The sequence below is a fragment of the Clupea harengus genome, chromosome 18 (genome assembly GCF_900700415.2).
Source record: "Clupea harengus chromosome 18, Ch_v2.0.2, whole genome shotgun sequence".
In the NCBI taxonomy this organism is placed as follows: Eukaryota; Metazoa; Chordata; class Actinopteri; order Clupeiformes; family Clupeidae; genus Clupea; species Clupea harengus.
The window spans coordinates 6861472-6878971 of record NC_045169.1 but is presented as its reverse complement, the minus strand read 5'-3'; the positions used below and the strand labels follow the sequence as shown (position 1 = coordinate 6878971).

Here is a 17500-nt window from a genome sequence, read left to right as displayed (position 1 = left end):
TTTTTTTTGTTGCATGGAACGCTCAATTAACCTGGAGAGGGATCTGTGAGGACCTTGTAACGAACGTCAGTCTTCCTTAGCACTGACATCCTCCGAGGATTAGGCAGATTACAAGATCAAAGCCTGTTATTGATTTTAATCAAAATAAAAAGGGGGAGCCTCAGGCACACACACAGACACACACAAGTGCAGGCACGCGTGCAAACCCACACACACACACACACACACACCCCTCCAAAAAAAGCAATTCCCCAAGCAATCGATCCCGTTCTGATAATGAGGGCGCTGGGATGCATGCTTAAAAACAGTGATTTAAAGCTCCTTCTCGCCTCTCCACTTCTACGCAGAGGATTAGGCCTAATTACAACCTGCTGAAATCCACTTCTCCGAGAACAAAAGGAGGACGAGGCGTGATTTCACCTCATAAGCAGGGGGTACGCTCTCCGTAAATCCCCCAGAGCGGCACCGATGAAACGTTAGTTTACCTGGAGCTCAGAGTTTGTCCCAAGAGGGAGAGAGAGGTGGAAAGGGAGAGGGAGAGGGCAGGGAAAAAGTGTAATCGATGCCAAGGCTCCTTCATTATCATAAACCGAGAGGTTTAGCCTAATCTAATACGCCGCAGGTATTTGAAATTAAAATTAAATGGTGCCACTAAACGCTCTGTCACCATAATTGGTAATGTGTTAGTGTTGTGTGTTTATGTCGCAGCACGTGTGGGAGGGGTGTTTATGGGCCTGCCTGTGAATGATATAGCTGAGAGTGACTGATAAAAAAAAATGTGTGAGACAGACCGAGAAAAGCCAGGGATAATTACAAATGGGTCTTAAAACAAATTAATTAACTGATACGGATGGGTGCTTTTGATGATAGTATAACATTTGTTACGACCATCCGTTTGAATAACACATTTCAGAATGAGAACAAAAAGGTGTCAAAGCCTTATTCTGGAAAATTCAACACTGAATTCATGCATACAGGGGGGTCATTATAGAGTGTTCTAATTGGTTGAGGAACCAAAGCACATGTTGGTGCATGCCATTAAGACAGTCCAAATCTCATCGCCATGGCGTCCTTTTGTAATGACAACAGAATGACAAAAGGGCCCTGGTTACCATCTCTATTCGTCACACTCTAACCACACACGTGGTTTCTCCATGGGGCATATCTAAGCCCATAATTAAAATGTTCAGCAAATGTTCACTAAAAATAATAGATAATATGTGCAATGCATCAGCGGGATGCTGTGTCACTGAGGACTGTGCTTCTGATGGACTGTCAAGGCAAAGCACTTAAACACAACAACACAATCCTCTGTGTATTGTCTTTGTGTTTCTCTGAGTTTGAATCTTTAATGCTTCTGTACTGTCAGCTTGGATTTGGCCGGCAGTTTCTTTTGCACACCCATTTTGGGGGGTGAGCCCATAACAGAGATAATTTCCTCCATTGTTCACCCCTGCGTAAAATCAATACATTTTTAACATTTTACTACTCAGTAGACTGAGCATTGAAGCAAGTTGAATTATTTATCTAATTCTTACAAGAAAACCCCCTATGACCAAAAGTGTGCCAAAAGTCTATTACCCTCTGCTAATAAAAAAAACAAGATGGCATACATCATCCTGATGGCAGTTCTGGGTTATGTGACGATGCAGGGATATTTGGCCTGAAATAGATGAATCTCAAGCCCAGATTTCAAAGGAAAGCCTTAACTTAAGTCTTGAGGCAGAGAGTGGCCAGACTTCTGGCTCTATTTAAAGAGCCTTAAGTCAAAGTCATTAAGCACTTTCCTCTCCTCCTTTCCCTTTCGCTGTCCCTTCGTCCACCTTTTTATCCATCTTTCGCTCTACCTCATCTCCCTCCCCCCTTTCATTCCTGTGTGATCTTTTCAGGGTTGCTTGGGGAAAGACTTCCTTAAGAGTGGAAGTGGTTTAGGGTTGTGTGTGTCTCTGTGTGAGTGAGGACGACTGGCTTCCCTCTGGGTCCTGTCTCGGTTTCTCGGGAGGGTCCTGGTCTCTCTGACCCACATTCCTGAGGACCAGACTAAACCATCAGTCAGCTCCGTGGCTTGTTGCGGAGTTTAAATAAACAATATCATACATGGGTGACGTCATGTGTGAGAGCGTTCTCACCAGGGAACGATCCCTCCTTTCCAGTGCCCTGTCTCTCAGGATCAGAATCAGAATCAGAATTGTTTTTTTATTGCCAAGTAAGTTTACGCCTACCAGGAATTTGCTTTGGCAAATTGGTGAAGACAATAAACATAAAACATAAACTCTCTCTCTCTCTCTCTGTTTGTTCCTTTCTGATTTCCTCTTTCGCCTTCTTTTCTCTTCTTTCCCCCCTTCCTTCGAGGAGCACCCTACTGTGGGGTTGAGCGTCCCTCTTCCTTCTCACAGACTGTCTTGCTCACACTAGTTTTTTTCTTTTCTATTTCATTTTTCTATTTCTTATGTAAAGTAGTATTTATTGTTACACTAGGTCTCTATTGCTCGTAGCTTGACTGTTCTCTCCCATGTACGTCGCTTTGGACAAAAGCGTCTGCTAAATGACTAAATGTAAATGTAAATGTAGTTGGAGATCTCATACTCCTGACTGGCAGTGGTGACCCTACCTTGAACCATCTGCACAATGATGGGTTTTTTCTGTCAATTGTCAAATTTTCCCAGACACGAAAAAAAAACACAACACTTTGCAATTGCCATTTCATCACATTACTTTCGGGCCTGACTGCATTTGAGCAATTGTCAGTCATTATACTGTTACGCGGCCAACGTTGTTGTTGTTGGCACATTTCAAAATTCTGTGCTCCCCAACGGAACAACAGATGATGCCGTGCCTGGCCAAATCCAGATCACACTGCTTCTGCTCTGCTGTCTGAGTCAGTCGGGTCGGTTCGGGGGCCGTGGGTTAACATTCCACCCACACACGCTCTATGGATCACCAGCATACCTATGAACTCATTTTCAAATCCCCAGTGTCACAGCATGTTCACCCAGCCTGTCAATAACAGGTCATTGTTTTTTTAGTCAATACAATCTAATTATGCAAGCAAGCATTCCCATATCTATTGGCTTTTCGAATAACAGTTCTACCAAACACTGTCAGCCCAACAATCCAGAAAATAGATATGTTTGCAACAAAATGCATGATTGTGGAAAGAGTTATCTTTCTGGGTCATCTTTTCTATCTAGTTTGCTAGAAATATGGAAATGAGATGACCTAAAGCCTTAACAGTTATGGTGGAAATATGACTGGTGACTTTAAACTATGCGTGCGTTTTTGAATGCGAATGTGAGGGAAATGATACTTATATGTCTTGGTGCAACATAACTGACACCTTAAATACCTCAGTAATTTGTACTTAGTAGAACTACTTTTCTTTGAACTCCTTTGCACTTTGCTTTAAGCAGAAATACTTAAGAGAACTCAAACTAGTTATGACACCTAATGTTCTTTTGCTTTGTCAGAAATGTTCACCAGCTATTGTGACCGAAGCCTTTATGTCCAACAACCGAAGGTGAAACCGGGGGTGTGTAGAATCTACTGTAAAAGACTTCAGCAGATCTATTGTCAGTAGGTGAAGGAGTGTCATGTGCAAACAAACTGTCTGGTTATAGAAAAAATAGTTGATCTTTCCGTGTTTCGTTTGGTTTTAACTGCCCCAGATACATTTAGCCTTTCTAGTTTCCACAGTGCCCAAGGGCGAAGGAGATGTTAAGAATTTTCTGCTTTTGGCAGCTAAAGCTGGTAGCAGGCAGATGAGGTTGCATAAGTGATGGAAGACCTCATATAGTACAGTAATTACTACCCCTCCCAGTCCATCAAGATTTTAAACCGAACAAGAGGAAGGCCCATCTTTGGACGAGAATAGAGGGTGAATCGAATCTGCGGCATAGCCCTGGAAATCACTTATCCGTCATATCAAATATCCTTCCACTGACTCCGGCAATACTGGTTGTTTTTCATAAGATGACTGTGCTATCCTTTTCATTTTTAATAAGATGTGTGTTTTTTTTCTTTCTGTCTCATGATTTCCATGGAGTTGATATAATGTCAGTATGGGTTTGACTGAATTAGTGTGTGCAGTGTTGTAGGACTGGAGTCCAGGACTGGGGCTTGCGTCCTGACTTTCAGGACTCGTTACTCAACTTGGACTTGAAGACTGATGACTCAGAGCCCTGATGACTCCATTCCGACTCAAAGTTGGAGACTGATGTATTTTTCAAACAAGATGTAATTTGACAACAGACAACACTGTTCACACCGATGTAATTTGATGTTGCTTTACATGAGCCGTTTCTTCCCTAAAGCTGCCAGTGTCTGCTCCTGGCATCTTCCCATATCACAATAATTCAATGGTTGCGATTCCTACTGCAAGCATGTCAGAAGATCCTCTATGGTACTAGATTCCTACTGCAAGCATGTCAGAAGATCCTCTATGGTAATAGATTCCTACTGCAAGCGTGTCAGAAGATCCTCTATGGTACTAGATTCCTACTGCAAGCGTGTCAGAAGATCCTCTATGGTACTAGATTCCTACTGCAAGCATGTCAGAAGATCCTCTATGGTAATAGATTCCTACTGCAAGCGTGTCAGAAGATCCTCTATGGTACTAGATTCCTACTGCAAGCGTGTCAGAAGATCCTCTATGGTACTAGATTCCTACTGCAAGCGTGTCAGAAGATCCTCTATGGTACTAGATTCCTATTGCAAGCGTGTCAGAAGATCCTCTATGGTACTAGATTCCTACTGCAAGCGTGTCAGAAGATCCTCTATGGTACTAGTCACCAGGGGATTGAGTAACGATTCCACTAAAACCTTTAGCATCCATTCCCACATGACACCATAACACTAAATGAACGCTCAATAAATGGTTTACACTGTGAATGGGAATGAGGTATTTGTGTGTGTGTGTGTGTGTGTGTGTGTGTGTGTGTGTGTGTGTGTGTGTGTGTGTGTGTGTGTGTGTGTGTGTGTGTGTGTGTGAGAGTGTGTGTGTATGTTTTTTTGCTTGAAATGCCCATTCCTACTTCGTACAACTTTGAAATGACTAGAAGAACCCATTCAGCTTCTGATGTAGTTTTTCTATGTACAGCTCATCTCAGAATGTAAGTGAACCGTCTCTGTCATTATGTCAACTATCACCAATGGAAGCCACAGCTGTCCTGTCCAGAAGGGACTCAATCGCTATTGGAAATTGAACTTGTATTTTCCAAGTCAGATGACATAGACACATTAACAGTAACTCAAAGAGTTGTCAATTTAGGCAACTAAGGCACCATAACAGGTCCAATTAGATAACTGTTAGGTAGTAAAGCTTACATGTTTTGTCAGCCAACTTCAGTCACAGCACAACACATTTTTAACGTTATAACAGAGCAAGTTAACCTCCAGACCTTTCTAAATAAACATACTCAACAAGACAAAAGACAATTACCCTACCGGCTAAGATACCTTTATGATTGTGAAATAAATCTCTGGTTTCATCCAATGCACTTGAAGTGGTGTTTACTGGAGGCAATACAGTTCAATGCTGGCATAATATCTGCACACAAAATGAAAGCAATCTGGTGCTTTGTCGGTGGTTAGGTGAATAGGTACGTGTTTGATGGCAAATTATAATCACACTTATGTTTATAGTTTATTGTCAAGAGATTGTCTTGCTCTCTCGTGAACGCGTTTACAGCCTGGACATGATCCTGACGCTTCAGCAAATAAATAGGTATGTTTTCCCAACAACAGATTGTTAATCATATTATGGATATAACGTAAATGCAAAAAATAGGTCCATTATTTAAAAAAGAAGATAATGTGAAATCAAAACCTAATGCAGTTCAATCATGTTCTGCAAAACATTGTCACTACAGTGGCTTTAAAATACAACTGAAAAGTTTGCCCACTTAGTAGAAAATACCAATATATATCGTGTATCATATTCAGCATAAAATACTGGTGCAATTGTTGGTCCATATTGCCCAGCCATAAGACAAGTACTTGTTTTCTTATTTTTTTTGTAATAGGCCATAATAATTTGGCATAAGATATTGATAGCTATATTAATCATAGCTATTAAATATACGAATTTGCTCTGAGAACCCTTTCAAAATATGTCAGATTTGCCATTGACTTGAATTGATAAAGTAAACCAGCCTAGGCAGTGTGAGGTTTACCACACACTGGACTATAATAATGCTTAGTTCAACTCAACTTTCGACTCCGTTCGACTCAAACACTGGGGACTCAACTTCGACTCGAAGTTTAGTGACTGGACTATAACACTGGTGAGCACCTTCATCATGTATTGACGTGCTTTGAGTCGGGGATGATGTACGATACAGATGTGTGGGCCAGGAGGGTGTACTTCAGGTACCGAAGACTCAGACCTATATATAACTTCTACTGCAAAGGGTAAAATCAGCTAAGACAGTACACAGTAGGGACAAAACCATGGCAAGACCTGTACTTTCTGAACCTGAACTTTATCATAATGGTGCGATAAGACCAATAAAACAGCTGTCATTTAATGCATATCTCTGTTTTTCAGTCTGTTCTGATCATCTGATATCACATCCCTCAGACTATTAGATTCGTTCCTGATATTACACTCCTCTGCCATTTCAGTGCCTACATTACATGCTTCCACACAGTGGATGACTAACCACTTGTGCCAACGGGTCCTTTTGAAGTCAGGATCATTAGCTCGACAGCGCTAATGGATGGTGTCATGGTTTGCTGTTGTCTGGACCAGCACCCAGTGCTGTTAGCTCCTTGTATAAACACTCCATATCTTCAAGCAAACATTGATCCTCAGTGTAACCGATAGCAACTGTGACAAGCTCTTACACCCCTCTACAATGGCTGTTCAGACAAATCCAGTGTCTTCACAAGCAATTGTCTGAGATCTTAATTTGCTATTGACATAATGAGCTCATTACAGCTATCTAGGGCTGGGCTCTCCTGTCTCTGTCTAAGAGGCTTCTTTGTCTTGCCTGTGTCTGTGTGCCTCACAGGTATTTTGAAATAATTGCCATATCAGCTGAGAGAACCTTTCTCTCTCTCCTGTCAAAAATGGTGTGCAGCACCCGTGATTTCTGTTATTTGCCAGTAATGGTTCAGCCAATGCTTCTCTCCACATCGTCATGTGGGGTTGCCAACCTTCTGCTGAAGACCCTTCTGCCTTCACAATGAACTGAGATAATGAGAGGAATGACGCAGAACTTGTACGGCACATTAGTTTTTCCTGATTGGTAACACACTATGGCCGATTCCCCCAACGAGAACACTTAAAGCTTTGCCTCGGTTCTCAAAAGATAAACACTTTTCTCATAACTGTAAACACTATTCACACATTTTCAATGAGCACACAAGGTTCAGGGTGGAAGCACAAAACCATAAAATTCACAATTGCAGAGTCGATAGATAAATTGACATCCGGAACAATGGATCCTTCAATGTAGAAATGGCAAGGCACCAGAAGAGTCAACAGAGGAGGACAAGCACAAAGAGGATGAGGATGAAGATGAAGAAAAGAAAAAAGCCAGTAGTTTCATATAAAATTCATCATTCAATGTAGGCATCTATGAGCGAAGTTTGATTTTGACCTGGATTCTGATTCTGAAGTTAGATGGTTCTACCGATGTGAGTGTCGTTTTGAGAATGTGTGTGTAGTTTTGAGAAAAGGGTGAATTTTCAGAAAATGTGTCTTAGCAATCGGGAAACCTGTGGTTTTGACCAGATATTTATAATGTTTACCACCTGACAGCTGGCAGTGGCTAAAATACTTTACATTATTTTAGCCACTGCCAGCTGTGAGGTGGTAAACATTATAAATATCTGGTAAAAAACACAGGTTCTTTCTCAGTATGTTGTACTGAACAAACAGGACACAAATGACACTGATGTATGTGCTAAATCTTCTCCTACATTTATGTATACATCTAGTATGTACAGCAGATATGGATAGCGCTACAGTGCTGGAGCATGTATACATCTAGTATGTACAGCACATATGGATAACGTACAGTTCTGGAGCATGTATACATCTAGTATGTACAGCACATATGGATAACGTACAGTTCTGGAGCAGGGGCATTTCTGGGATCCCACACCACTTTTAGTATGCTGGCTCGGGCCCTGGAGGACACTTCTATAAATGTAATGCTATAAATGCCACGTAAGATACATATGGGAAAGTTGTGAGCTTTTACCCCTGCTCACAGTGAATTATGCCCCTTGGCCTAGTTTCAACAAATCTGAGGATGGCGTAGAGAATAGGAGAAGAGAGGAGAGGAGAGGAGAGGAGAGGAGAGGAGAGGATTAGAGAGGAGAGGAGAGGAGTGGAGAAGAAAGGACAGGAGAGAAGAGCAGAAGAGAGGAGAGGAGAAGAAAGGAGAGGAAAGGAGATGAGAGGAGAGGAGAGCAGAGGAGAGGAGAAGAGAAGAAAGGAGAGGAGAGAAGAGGGGAAAAGGAATAGTAGGAGAGGGGAAGAAAGGAGAAGAGGAGAACTCACTGATTGCGCTCCACCTGTAGCACCAACTCCAGGTCCTGTGCCGAGACCACGATCTCTCCTCTGTCTGGGAACTGAGTCTATAGAGAGGGAAAAAAGGAGAGAAGAAGAGAGATCGTTAGAAAAGCTCCTTCAGGTGATGATATGTTGTGCATTCATTTGGCACCCACATCCTGGGAACCTAAAAACACTTTATTGGCAAAAAAAAAACATCTAAAATGGTTGCTTTTGGTGGTCAAAACGCTGCTGTGACCAATTCAATTCCGCTTATTCCCTTCCCAGAAAAACACACACAGCCAATATCCCTGTGGGGTATTAAAACCCCAGCCTACATGCAATTCATACTCCATTCAAAACCATGCTGTTCCTACTGAAGAGTAAATACACAGTGCTTCAAAATGGTGCCAGCCTGTTTTAAAAAACACTCCTAAACACGCTGTGTTATTTTGAAAGGGCCCACACTGGCAGTGTCAGTGTCACATTGCTGGCGTCTCCTGGCGTGGTGTAGTGGGTGCAGTTGGATAGCCGGCACAGCGTGTGGTAAGCTGTGAGGACTGATAGACGCGGCGCTGGGTAAGTGAGTGGAGGAGAAGAGAGAGAGAGGGAGAGAGAGAGAGGGGGAGAAGATATATATATAGGGAGAGAGGGAGAGAGTGTGGGAGGTGGACGCCTTTATCTGAAGAGCCTTACTCTCTTCTAGGCTCTGAGAATGGTGACAACGGCTCATCAGTCGGCCACCCATCAGACACCAGCATGAAACAGGGGGAGAGAGAGAGAGAGAGAGATGGAGGGGGAGTGAGGAGAGAGAAAGAGATAGATCAGAGGGGGAGGATGAGTGACAGAGTAAGAAAGAGGGAGGTAGCAACAGAGAGGGAAAAAGACAGGGGGAGAGACAAAGAGATATAGATAGAAGGGAAAGTGAGTGATGGTGAATGTGTGTCTGGCAGCGTATGTATGTGTATGTGTGTGTGTATGTGTGTGTGTGTGTGTGTGTGTGTGTGTGTGTGTGTGTGTGTGTGTGAGAGTGTGTGTGTGTGCACAGACAGAGAGTGTGTAAAGTGGGTAGGTGGTGGTATTCTGAGAATGGAGCTGCTGTGATGCCACAGGTGAGCCCACTCAAACAGAGAGATGCATTGTGTTCCATAGACTCATCACACTCCCACCGCGAGGGCCGAGGAGTGGAGTGTAGGCAAGAGATAGTATAAATATAAAAACACATCCAGCACAGAAAACACATTTCCAAGAAAGCCTCGTTTCGCCGTCGTCGATTCGGCTGGAAGAGTTTTTTGAACGATTCACCGCGGGACGACGGGTGATTTTTTTTTTGCGCGACTCATCAGAAGTGTTTTCACCTGCTCTGGAAAAGGAGCGCAAGCTGGTTTTGTTCTGAAATTACCCCTGGCGAACTGCGCTGCGCTCCAGCCTCATCTGTGTTTGGGTCTGCGGCGGCCCGCTGCGCTGGGAGTGTTAGATACAGGAGAGAGAGTCATCAATTATTCATCGCTCCACGGGCTGGCCATTTAGCGTGACTCAAGCACAGCGGCTGTCTGTTACCGGGTGACTACTTGGGGAAAACATCTCCTCCATTCACTTCTGTCCATCCAACACCCTTTCCCCACATAAAAAAAAAAACACAACCCTTTTTTTTTTTAAATCTGTGCTGACATGTTCCGAGCAGAATGTTCCTGTTCTTATTCATGAATCGAATTTTTTTTTTCTTCTCTCAACTCCCATCTTCAACACCAGCAGCGCCGAGGACAGGGAATCTAAAAATCCAGAATGGGGCACCTCACATGAAGGCGAAACTCCCTGACACGGATGGGAAACGCCTGTCACTCCTGTCAGACCATGTCCAATCAGAGAACTGCCTGTCAACTTCCTCTGTGAACGTGGTAACAATCTAACTAACACAGACATACACACGCATAGCTCTCTCTCTCTCTCTGTATGTGGGGATATATACATATATATACATATATATACATATATATATATATATATATATATATATATATCTCTCTCTCTCTCTCTCTCTCTCTCTCTCTCTCTCTCTCCAATTCTATAGATAGATACACACAGTGAGAAAAACAGTAGAGTGATGTTCGGGTGTCTGACAGCTCGCCGGCATCTGCAGACTCCACGGCTGTCTACTGGCACGTTCCTGTCTCCCTCGCTCACAAGAGAGACAGGTAAATTACAGGCCTGGGGAGAGGAAGAGGTGTATCTCCCCCTATCAGATACAGACGGCCTTTTCTGCTTCACTGAGCCAGCACTAACATGCTGCCTGGTGAGAAGGTCTTTCCTATTACATGGATCAGGGACTGGCTGCAACATACAAGAGCATGAGAAAGAGAGAGAGAGCGAGAGAAAGAGAGAGAAAGGGAGAGAAAGAGAGAGAGAGAGGGAGAAAGAGAAGATGTGAACTATTTCCACCCAATACCTATTTCTTTATCCTTCTTTTTTTTCCACCTGTTCGGGGCCTTGACAGAATGAATGTGTCTCTATTGTAGGGTGCCCAAGGCCAGCGGAGCGCAAACTCTGCCTCTGAGAGGTGATTAATACACCATGTCAGTAACACTCTGACCAATCACATCTTGTTCTTAGAACCCCCCCCCTTCCCACCCCCACCCCAGAAAAATGAGAGACGAAATGCTCTTCCATCAGCGGCCAGAAACAAATCGCCATGGCAATCGCGATGCCGCCATATCCCAGAAGTTCTCAGAAGCTCGCTAGCTGTGGGCCTGCGATTAGGGGCGAGTGGCCTGACGAGAGATGGCATGCACTAGGCTTTATCGGGCAGGAGAGGGGCCCAGCCAGCCAGCCAGCCATGTATAGAACAGGATTGGGATTCCATATCGCAGCCTGGGAGAGGAAGAGAGTGGTGGGGGAGAGAGGTGGGCCGAGCTCGACATCACTAAGTTCCAATCTTCCCTCTGACACTTTTCTCATCTTAGAGCTCTTTTTTTTATGGGGTGAGGTGGAGGGGAGTGCTTTGGGGCCATATGTAAAAATAAAACTAGGCCAGAGTGTCTTTGCAGGAGGATGTGGGGGGGGGGGGGGGGGGGGGGGGGGGGGGGGGTAGGGGTTGGGCGGAGGTGGTGGAGCAGAGATCTTCAGAGTCGTTTCCTCGCCCACTCCGTCACTGAGGGGCTAAGGGCGCTGGGAAGGTGTGGAGAAGATAGCTTTTCTGAACATGCAATCGCTCATGGAGCACCGAGAGAGAGAGAGGCACGCACTTTGACAAGGGAGAGGGGTGAGGGGAGGAGGGGATGGGGTGAGGAACTGGAGATAGCGGAGGTGAGAAGTGCATGTGTGTATGTTTGTGTGTTTGTGTGTGTGTGTGTTGGGAGAAAAAGGAGTGTTCTGTCTTGGTGCATCCAGAATGGACGCGATACAAGAGTGTGTGTGTGTGTGCGTGTGTGTGTGTGTGTGTGTGTGTGTGTGTGTGTGTGTGTGAGTGTGAGTGAGTGAGTGAGTGAGTGAGTGAGTGAGTGAGTGAGTGAGTGAGTGAGTGAGTGAGTGTGTGTGTGTGTGTGTGTGTGTGTGTGTGTGTGTGTGTGTGTGAGTGAGGGGGTGTGCATGCACAGGCGTAACTTGGCTAAATGACAGAGATGAGCGCTTGTAATTAATCTCCCTCCCTGCGTGTGTCTCAGAATCTGAAATGAAATGACTCTGCACGCACGCCGCTTAGAGGAGGCGGAGGAGGAGGAGGAGGAGGAGGAGGTAGGGAAGGGAAGGGGTACTCGGCGAAGAGGGAGCAGGGAGACCGAGAGAGAGAGCCGGAGGAAGACAAGCGAGGAGGGGGTGGCATAGGGTTCAGGCAGGGTGCAGCGCCGGAGCTCCGGATGAAGCAGAGCTGAGGAGACGAACGCTCACCCCCTCCACAGTGCCTACGCACACACACACACACACGCATACGCACACACTCATACACACACACTCGCGCACACAATAAAGCTGACATAAAGCTATTACATAAAGCTACAGTAAAAATAAAACTGCTAGCTCACGGTGTGCCTTGCCCCAGCGTATTTGTGTGTGTATGTGTGTGTGTGTGTGTGTGTGTGTGTGTGTGTGTGTGTGTGTGTGTGTGTGTGTGTGTGTGTGTGTGTGTGTGAGTCAGCTATCCCGCTCCAGAGTGAACTGACTTCAACTTAAAAGTTTCGGAGAGAGAAACAGGGCCAGAAAAAAAAGCCCTACCTGCCACGACAAAGAGAGAGAATGAAGAAATCACAGCCGGTAAAAAACACTACCCTCTATGCCGAGCGTAATCTCTTTATTCACCGTGTCCAACAGCCAAAGCGACAAAATAGCACGAAATAATGCAAATCCGCCTTCGTCCTCAAGCTGCGCTGTCAATAATCCACCATTTCTTCATGAGTATAGCTTCTTTCTTACCCGCCGTTTCATTTTCTCGCTCGCGTCAATTGTGCGTCACCTTTCAGCAACTTCTCTGATGGCCGGTCATTCGTTTTTCTCATCTCGGTGACTGACTGCTCACCGGATTCAAAGGATGTCAGCCTAAGCTGGCTGCTGCCGTCCTGCCAGCCCCATACTGACGCCGCCGCCGCCATCATTTTGAGCGCCTGATAAGAGACTCAAACCAGAACATGGAATCTTCCAGAACTTCTAATACGTTTCAGCAAACTTCCAAGGCCTGTCAGAGAATAGAGGCTCCTTACTGCAATAACGTTGCCTACAACTTCCTTCAGGATGAACGTCCCCTGTCTCCATTCCAGTAATATAATAAGTATACACTTATTTAAGACAGTTTCTCTCTTTCACAACAACGTGCAGTGCTAGAGACTGTATTTGACTGAATAAGCGTGTACATGCTTTTTCACAACAAACATTGACAACTTTGGCTCGTGTACACACGGAGCATCTTTTAAAATGTCTCGAGTACCGACCGACAGGGCGACCTTTCCACACAAACTGCGTCGTCAACATGAAGGACAGCAAGACCATGTTCATCTCTCCGTGTTTGGACTTGAATTCTTGGCGCCTACTCAAAAGACGTTGACATGAGGATCATGCTACACACAAAGCATTCCTGTCTCTTCTGAAGGTCACGACGCGAGGGGGTTCCACGGTTAACTCTCTTTCGGGTTAATAATACGGTTATCTGTATTTTCACGCTGAAATTGTGGGAGGCTCTTCTTCATGGCCATGGCTGGTCCACCTACACACACTCTGCAGCGCACATCATTGACCCCATATCCTCCATCACACGAGTAAAGAGAAAGGGGTGAACGAGGTCTATCTATAAGGAGGAGGGAGGGAGGGAGGGAGCGCACAGCAGTCTGACATGATTCTGTCTGAATGATGAACACAAGGGCGGCTGCAGGTGGAGCGAGGGAGAGGGAAAAGAGGGGGAAGAGAGAGAGAGAGAGAGAGAGAGAAAAGAAAGAGAGGGAGAGGCAGGGAGCCCTGGTTCGTAACGAAGACCGTGCTTTTCAGACGCAGGCTCCTCGCTGTGGTGGCAGACACTCTCCTCCCAAACGGGTGTGCGCTCAGCTGGGTGCCGCACACACACGCAGCGAGGAACAAGTACACAACGACCCATTGAAATGTGTCATACACACGCACACACACACACACACACACACACACACACGCACACACACGCAGCGAGGAACAAGTACACAACGACCCATTGAAATGTGTCATACACACGCACACACACGCACACACACACGCACACACACACACACGTACATATCAATTCACAGAGAGAAAAGCAGTGCATGCACACATACTCAAAATTACACCAAATACAAAAAGACACAGATACAATGAACTGTGCCACATACTGATGTTGTGTACACCCACTCTGACACATTCCAAATGCACACACACAAGAATACAATACACAATCAGTTCACAGACACACGCAAAACATATGTACAGAATACACACAAAAAAATTACTATTCAAGGAAACCCATACGTCTCGACTAATGTTTGCACAGTATACTTCAAAGCCACATGCACTGACATATGCAAACATGCCCATATGGCTCCCGGTATGACAGGCGGACTGAGAGAATGAGAAGGTGCTAAGGAAGATGAAGAGAGACCGGGATTACGGCGAGTGAGTGAAAGTAAGGGATAGAGAGGTAGAGGTAGAGAGAAAGGTGGAGTAAAACTAATTGAGGTATATGTGCAGGCCAGTTTGGGGGGGGGGAGGAGAAAAAGTGTGCATACTTTGCATATATTTCTGATAACACCTCAATTGCCACGGGGGAGGATGCAGACTGCAACATGACCCAATTACAGCCCCACATCCAGCTATGCGCTAAATACCACCTCATTCAACTCTCCCCCAACTACTAATTGTCATGTAGCTCACGCTGTCACTATTTGCATGTATGTTTGTGTGGGTTGCTTGGGGTTTATGTGTGTGTGTGTGTGTGTGTGTGTGTGTGTGTGTGTGTGTGTGTGTGTGTGTGTGTGTGTGTGTGTGTGTGTGTGTGTGTGTGTGTGTGTGTGTGTGTGTGTGTGTGTGTGTGTGCATGTGTGTGTGCATCAAGCTTTCTGCTGCATTTTAATGTGAAACAAGTCAACAATCTACTCAACCCCTGATTCGAATGCACCTCACAGTCATTCCACTGGGAGTATGTGTGTGTGTGTGTGTGTGTCTGTGTGTGTGTGTGTCTGTGTGTGTGTGTCTGTGTGTGTGTGTGTGTGTCTGTGTGTGTCTGTGTGTGTGTGTGTGTCTGTGTGTCTGTGTGTGTGTGTCTGTGTGTGTGTGTGTGTGTGTGTGTGTGTGTCTGTGTGTGTGTGTGTGTCTGTGTGTGTGTGTGTGTGTGTGTGTGTGTGTGTCTGTGTGTGTGTGTGTGTGTGTCTGTGTGTGTGTGTCTGTGTCTGTGTGTGTGTGTGTGTGTGTGTGTGTGTATATAAATCTATCTGAGACTGTGTTTGTGTGAATGCAGATGCAGATAACACTCTCACCCCCAGCACATTAAATGCCAGACAGCACAGCTCACCTTTTTACGGCAGTGTTCTCATCCTGACATCAGTGTTTGTGAGGAGCACACCTGTGTCTGTGTCTGTGTGTATCATCGTGACTAAGCTGATGGCTGTATCACTCTGGACTCCGGCTCTGATGACTGTGTCCGTTATGAGACCCAAGGCCTTAGTCTAGACTTTTCTCTTATGAGTCTCTGTGTGTGTGTGTGTGTGTGTGTGTGTGTGTGTGTGTGTGTGTGTGTGTGTGTGTGTGTGTGTGTGTGTGTGTGTGTGTGTGTGTGTGTGTGTGTGTGTGTGTGTGTGTGTGTTACTCCAGGCCTGGAGTAAACAAAACTCTACTGGGTGTGCTTATTTCCTTACAAGCTCTATGCAAAGGCAAAAAACTCTTGACTTTTGAAGGTGCTTTGCCTTTGTTTGTGTCACTGCCGCCTGGCAGATGCGCCAGCAGTGATATATTACCCATAACCAATGCGTAGGAAGCAGTGGCTTCTAATGGTTTGATCCCCTCTAATCTCCGCTTCTGTTCAATTATTGAAACAGTCAGAATACCGTGCAATAAATGAAAAGGCTTTTTGTACGTCTCACACCTGGGTGTTTCATACATTTTTCACGCGGTTATTTCACTACTGTAACAAACATGTCTACTTTTGCGAGTGTCTGTGAGATTAACAAATGAGAACTTGAAATGGTAATGCACTTCAGTGTTGTGTACTGTGTTCTTTTGTGTAGCCCGTGTGTGTGTGTGTGTGTGTGTGTGTGTGAGAGTGCGTGCGTACGCATGTGTGTGTTCTCGCAAACCACCCTCACGCTATAAATAAGGTATGAGTCAACCTGGCATTCAAATGTACTAAATCCTCTCAACCTGTTGCTATTTCCTCTCTAAGTAGATTAAAATAAATGGCAGCCATGCGAAACAAGAGGCAGGTTTTGCGGGAGTCATTTGCAATAATGGTATCGCATTCGGTGTGAAACGAGCTCAGTAAATATAAACTCTAATGGTAGAGTGGCAGAGATTAGCACTTCGCCAGCACAGCCAGGCTCATATAGAAGAGGGGGAGGGGGGGGTTAAAAAGAGAGGTAATGGCCTTGTCTGGATTGGTCAAAAAAGGCTGGACAAAATGGTTCCGACGGGAATAGAGAGGGATGGATATTGAGCCCTCTGGAGTGTTTTTGTCTAACTGAGAACAAAGAGAGAGTGTGTTCATGTTTACTTAGCAGGAGCCTCGTAGTGGGTTTTGTCTCAGCAGTTAAAACGCTCCATGCTACATCCACTTACATCAAAAAGGCAAAGAATTGAACTAGGTCTCTACTTTGACTACTACACCGCAACAATACTTGGCAATACATCTTGTGGATAAAAAGTGATAGCACCTCCAAATAAACAAATCAAGGACACAAGAAAGAGGGGAAAAAAGAGAGTCAAAAGATGATTGAAAAATGGCAGGTAGGGATGAGGGCAGGGAGAGAGAATGAGCGAGCGAAAAAGACAGGGTGCCTGGACTGCTGTGATGTTAAGATGATCCACAGTCAAATTAACACTTTAACCATACCCTGGAACTGTCAGACTGCCTCAAAGGAGTTTTGGTCTATTGTATAGTTTTGGACCCTATTCCATCCAAATTAATTTGAAGATAATACCAAAAGTAGTTGCTCATCAAAAACATACCTCAGAAAGTAGCAAATTGTAGCCTAGTGTTGCTTTAAAGGACAGAGGGGGGAAAAAATCAGACGGAAGACTAACGAAACAGAACTTAAGGGGAGCACTGAAAGTGCAGGCCACTCCTGGCCTCCCAGAGCTGTTCATTATACATCTCAGCCAGAGGAGCCCAGGGAGGTGGAGGATGGGGTTGGACACGGGGCGGAAGGGTGGTCTGTGTCAGTGGAGAGGGGTCTGACACGGCCTGCTTGGTCTCGGGGGTGGGGCCGCAGGGGGTGCAGGTGATGGACGCGGACGACCCTGCAGTAACCCCATCAGTCTCCATGGTCTGGTAGCTCTAGAGCCCAGGCTCAACATGCTATTCAC

General features: G+C 45.2%; 1 protein-coding gene across 1 annotated transcript in view; it reads right to left on the bottom strand.

Moving 5' to 3' along the window:
- The window catches only part of adam19a (ADAM metallopeptidase domain 19a), a 112524-nt gene that overhangs the window by 51164 nt on the left and 43860 nt on the right, over positions 1-17500 (bottom strand). The window contains exon 3 of the mRNA XM_031584518.2: positions 8510-8586. Coding sequence (XP_031440378.1) covers positions 8510-8586 — 77 coding nt within the window. The remainder of the gene's footprint in view (positions 1-8509; positions 8587-17500) is intronic.